Source organism: Cherax quadricarinatus, chromosome 13 (assembly GCF_038502225.1).
Source record: "Cherax quadricarinatus isolate ZL_2023a chromosome 13, ASM3850222v1, whole genome shotgun sequence".
NCBI lineage: Eukaryota > Metazoa > Arthropoda > Malacostraca > Decapoda > Parastacidae > Cherax > Cherax quadricarinatus.
The window spans coordinates 42,628,676-42,634,675 of NC_091304.1; the positions used below are offsets into that span (position 1 = coordinate 42,628,676).

Consider the following 6,000-nt stretch of genomic DNA (forward strand, 5'->3'; position numbering starts at 1 on the left):
TATCCATTAGTAAGGTAGCCTCTCCCCCCCCCCAGCAACACATACAACTATAACACCAACTTAAAGTTAACTCAAGTTACCAGTGATGGAGCAGAATTCGTCTATGAGGGTCCTGGTGGACCTGGATGACTTGGGTGGCATCTTTGTGTGACTGGGTGGCGTTGCTGCCGCCCACACCACCACCACTCTCCACCACCGCTCTCCACCACAATCAATGTCTCCATCATATACTACAATATATTACTACATATACTCCCACATACTGAATCAGTCAATCAATAAATAAAAAAATAAGAAAATGTGAATCATTGGCATCAATCTCCCGCCATCCTCCATCATCATAATTATTTATTTTCAGTACATTTGTATATAAGTATAAACACATTCTACTAAAACTTTTTTATTTATTTATTTATTTATTTATTTATAAACTTCACCGAATATATTCTGATTTCTAAAAATAATTGAATAGTAACATTATATATATATATATATATATATATATATATATATATATATATATATATATATATATATATATATATATATATATATATATATATATATATATATATAACGTCGTGCCGAATAGGTAAAACTGATCACTTAGCAAGTACATATTTAAAAATAAGTCCTTTCTAAACTTTTCTTTTTTGCGTTTAAGATATATTTTTTCACTTATTTCAATTTCCTGGAGTGGAACCACAGTCGATGGCCTCCACTCCAAACCAACAGATACAGATACTAATGCCGAAAAAAAAATCCCCCCCCCCCCCCAGTACCAACAATACCACCAGTCCGATAACATTCTTCTTTGCAAATATACAGGGTCTGAAGTTTTTAAGTTAAGTTTAATATGTTTATTATGCACCCCATACCCATCCTGTGGGCGGTAGTCAAAAGATTACAGAGGTACATAATGGGTCCAGGGACTGGGCCTCAAAGTTTTGATAGCTGAGCAAGTTACAGAGGTAATGAATTCACAATTTACAAAGGTAATGAACTCACAATTTACAATAGTAATGAACTCCAGGTAGGTCTACTCACAATCATGACAAGTTACAAAGGTATTTACAGATTACAGAGATACACAATGGGTCCAGGGACCGGGCTCCAAAGTTTTGATGGCTGAACTAGGTACAAGGTAATGAACTCACAAGTTACAAAGGTAATGAACTCACAAGTTACAAAGGTAATGAACTCACAAGTTACAAAGGTAATGAATACTGTAAGAATGGTTACTTACGTTTATACATGGCTGCAATCATGAACAAATTTTAGAGTAATGAGCAATTCACACTTCCACACCCGGTCACAACTGTAGTGAGTTATTGGTGCAAATGTTGATTGCTGAGTCTCTCTCTCTCGAAGCCAGCAACAAACAACAAAATACCTTTCATCCGTGGACTGCTTGCAGAGGCAAAGGCAATGTTCGCGGCTTTCACTGAGACCCACATAAAGGATCACTTGGACAACAAAATATGGATCCCAGGTTACAACCTATACAGATGTGACAGAGTGAACAGGCAAAAGAGGGGGGGGGGGTTTGGCCTGTACATTGCAGAGTCACTTGTTTGCACAGAACTGCTTAATGCCTCAAATGATGTAGTGGAAGTTTTAGCAGTAAAGGTCGAGAACCAAAACCTAGTCATTGTGGTAGTCTACAAGCCTCCGGATGCAACATCCCAGCAATTCCAGGAACAGCTGTTAAAAATTGACCACTGTCTGGAAAATCTTCCAGCTCCTGCACCCAACATCTTGCTCCTGGGGGATTTCAACTTAAGGCACCTAAAATGGAGGAATATAGCAAATAATATTGTTGCAGTAATAACACCAGGAGGCAGCTCTGATGAAAACTCACACTCACACGAGCTTTTAAATCTCTGCACAAAATTCAATTTAAACCAGCAAATAAAAGAGCCTACTAGACTGGAGAATACACTAGACCTCATCTTCACTAACAATGATGATCTGATAAGAAATGTCACATATCAAAAACAATATACTCAGATCACAACATAATTGAGGTTCAGACACGTATGCGTGGAGCCCCAGACCGACATAATGAGACTAGTCACGAGGGAGCATTCACCAAATTCAACTTCAATAACAAAAACATAAAGTGGGACCAAGTAAACCAAGTCCTAACCGATATAAGCTGGGAAGATATACTAAGCAACACAGACCCCAACTTATGCCTAGAACAGATTAACTCGGTGGCACTCGATGTATGCACAAGGAGGAGTAGATGTAAAATAGAAAGAGACAGGCGCTCCCTTTACAGGCGACGGAAAAGAATAACAGAGCGGCTAAAAGAGGTCATTATATCTGAAATGCGTAGGGAGACACTGGTCAGAGAAATAGCAAGCATCGAACTTAAGCTAAAAGAATCCTTTAGGAGTCAGGAATCATGGGAAGAACTAAAAGCCATAAATGAAATCGAAAGAAACCCAAAATATTTCTTCTCCTATGCCAAATCAAAATCGAGAACAACGTCCAGTATTGGGCCCCTACTTAAAGAAGATGGGTCCTTCACAGATGACAGCAAGGAAATGAGTGAGCTACTCAAGTCCCAATATGACTCAGTTTTTAGCAAGCCGCTAACCAGACTGAGAGTCGAAGATCAAAATGAATTTTTTATGAGAGCGCCACAAAATTTGATTAACACAAGCCTATCCGGTGTTATCCTGACGCCAAATGACTTCGAACAGGCGATAAATGACAGGCCCATGCACTCTGCCCCAGGGCCAGACTCATGTAACTGTGTTCATCAAGAACTGCAAGAAGCCCCTATCACGAGCCTTTTCCATCCTATGGAGAGGGAGCATGGACACGGGGGTCGTCCCACAGTTACTAAAAACAACAGACATAGCCCCACTCCACAAAGGGGGCAGTAAAGCAACAGCAAAGAACTACAGACCAATAGCACTAACATCCCATATCATAAAAATCTTTGAAAGGGTCCTAAGAAGCAAGATCACCACCCATCTAGAAACCCATCAGTTACACAACCCAGGGCAACATGGGTTTAGAACAGGTCGCTCCTGTCTGTCTCAACTATTGGATCACTACGACAAGGTCCTAAATGCACTAGAAGACAAAAAGAATGCAGATGTAATATATACAGACTTTGCAAAAGCCTTCGACAAGTGTGACCATGGCGTAATAGCGCACAAAATGCGTGCTAAAGGAATAACAGGAAAAGTCGGTCGATGGATCTATAATTTCCTCACTAACAGAACACAGAGAGTAGTCGTCAACAGAGTAAAGTCCGAGGCAGCTACGGTGAAAAGCTCTGTTCCACAAGGCACAGTACTCGCTCCCATCTTGTTCCTCATCCTCATATCCGACATAGACAAGGATGTCAGCCACAGCACCGTGTCTTCCTTTGCAGATGACACCCGAATCTGCATGACAATGTCTTCCATTGCAGACACTGCAAGGCTCCAGGCGGACATCAACCAAATCTTTCAGTGGGCTGCAGAAAACAATATGAAGTTCAACGATGAGAAATTTCAATTACTCAGATATGGTAAACATGAGGAAATTAAATCTTCATCAGAGTACAAAACAAATTCTGGTCACAAAATAGAGCGAAACACCAACGTCAAAGACCTGGGAGTGATTATGTCGGAGGGTCTCACCTTCAAGGACCATAACATTGTATCAATCGCATCTGCTAGAAAAATGACAGGATGGATAATGAGAACCTTCAAAACTAGGGAGGCCAAACCCATGATGACACTCTTCAGGTCACTTGTTCTATCTAGGCTGGAATATTGCTGCACACTAACAGCACCTTTCAAGGCAGGTGAAATTGCCGACCTAGAAAATGTACAGAGAACTTTCACGGCGCGCATAACGGAGATAAAACACCTCAATTACTGGGAGCGCTTGAGGTTCCTAAACCTGCATTCCCTGGAACGCAGGAGGGAGAGATACATGATTATATACACCTGGAAAATCCTAGAGGGACTAGTACCGAACTTGCACACGAAAATCACTCACTACGAAAGCAAAAGACTTGGCAGACGATGCAACATCCCCCCAATGAAAAGCAGGGGTGTCACTAGCACGTTAAGAGACCATACAATAAGTGTCAGGGGCCCGAGACTGTTCAACTGCCTCCCAGCACACATAAGGGGGATTACCAACAGACCCCTGGCAGTCTTCAAGCTGGCACTGGACAAGCACCTAAAGTCGGTTCCTGATCAGCCGGGCTGTGGCTCGTACGTTGGTTTGCATGCAGCCAGCAGCAACAGCCTGGTTGATGAGGCTCTGATCCACCAGGAGGCCTGGTCACAGACCGGGCCGCGGGGGCGTTGACCCCCGGAACTCTCTCCAGGTAAACTCCAGGTAAACTGTAGGCATACTATCGAAGATACGGTACTATGTTCCCCAGTCAGCCCTCCTGGCCCTTTATCACTCTCTTATTTACCCCTATCTCACCTATGGAATTTGTGCATGGGGCTCAACAACAAGTAACCATCTCAGACCACTAATTACCCAACAAAAGGCTGCAGTTAGAATGATAACAAATTCTCACTACAGGCAACACACTCCACCAATATTCAAAACACTCAACCTACTCACCATACAAAACATCCATACTTATTATTGCACCTATTACATACATAGAACACTTAACTCTGATATTAACCCTCCCCTCAAACATCTCCTTGCCAACCTCAACAGAACACATGACCATAACACAAGGCACAGATCACTCTTTGATGTTCCTCGTGTCCATCTCACGCTATGCAAAAACTCAATGCACATAAAAGGCCCTAAAATCTGGAATTCATTACCTGTAAATATAAAAGAAACACTACCTGTTTATAAATTCAAGTCTCTTCTCAAAGATCACTTACTCACTCAAAACCAAATAAATACTGAATAACTGAACCTTTAGCCTCGGAGAAGTGGATAAAAAGGCTTCAAGGAAGAATATTTGGATTTCTTCCTGAAGCCATTTGAATATTCCACTTCCCCTACCACCCCATCTTTTAAACTATTTTTTTTTACCAATAGGAATATTTTATTACATAATATGGCACAGAAGATTTAAGAGATACATTGTTGATATAAAGGTGGCATATACGGTACATGTTGTTACGTGTGTATCACCGATTATAAGGCGAAAATCTCATCCAGCTCATCAGAGCTGGGGCGTGTGCCCAAAATGCAGCATGCATTACCCCTTTGAACAGCCGCACTGAGCCGCTGGAACAGAAAACTAGCTGCCCTGGGATCCCTAGTTACCCTGATGAGTCTTTTTCCCAGCTCCTTAAGGAAATTAGATGCACTCTTTCCCCATGAGCCAAGGGTCTCTGAGTCTATGGGAACAAACATATAATGATGGGCAAGTTCTCCATATTTTCTAGACTTTTGGGACTCCCTAAAGCTGGCAGCTGCCCCTCCTTCCTCCCTGGTGTATTGGAGATAGGTATCAGCCAAGGTAGATGCACATGTATAAATTGTATATCCTAAATGTTACTCACAATTATATCACACAAATGTTAAACCTAGGACCCAATCTAACTTTATTATTTTTTTAAATACACTACCTAACAGAATACTCCATTCTACTGAATGTACAGCAATGCATGCAACCATATGACCTGTCTTTGTAATACTCATTTGTGCTTTATAGTTATCTGTTTACAATAATGTTTTATCACTGATTTCATCATTGCTTAGTTAATCTTAAGTTAATTTTAAGCCAGCCCGTAATGCTATGCATATAAGTGGCTTTGGCATGCTGCTCTTACCTGTATTTTTTGTACCTCTGTATGTATGCTTAAATTACTAAATAAATAAATAAATAAATAAATATATATATATATATGTTTTACCTATTCAGCATGATATATATATATATATATATATATATATATATATATATATATATATATATATATATATATATATATATATATAAACACTGCGCTAGCCAAGGATTCGAACCCATGTTGTACTGGCCCGCCATTGTGAGCGAGA

At 40.5% G+C, this 6,000-nt stretch overlaps 1 protein-coding gene across 2 annotated transcripts in view; it reads right to left on the reverse strand.

The window, feature by feature from the left end:
- The window catches only part of LOC128688547 (UBX domain-containing protein 7), a 181,154-nt gene extending 180,918 nt beyond the window's left edge, over positions 1-236 (reverse strand). For both annotated transcript variants that reach the window (XM_053776388.2, XM_053776387.2), the window contains exon 1: positions 81-236. In XM_053776388.2, coding sequence (XP_053632363.2) covers positions 81-141 — 61 coding nt within the window. In that variant the 5' untranslated portion in view covers positions 142-236. The remainder of the gene's footprint in view (positions 1-80) is intronic.
- Positions 237-6,000: the final 5,764 nt, after the last annotated feature.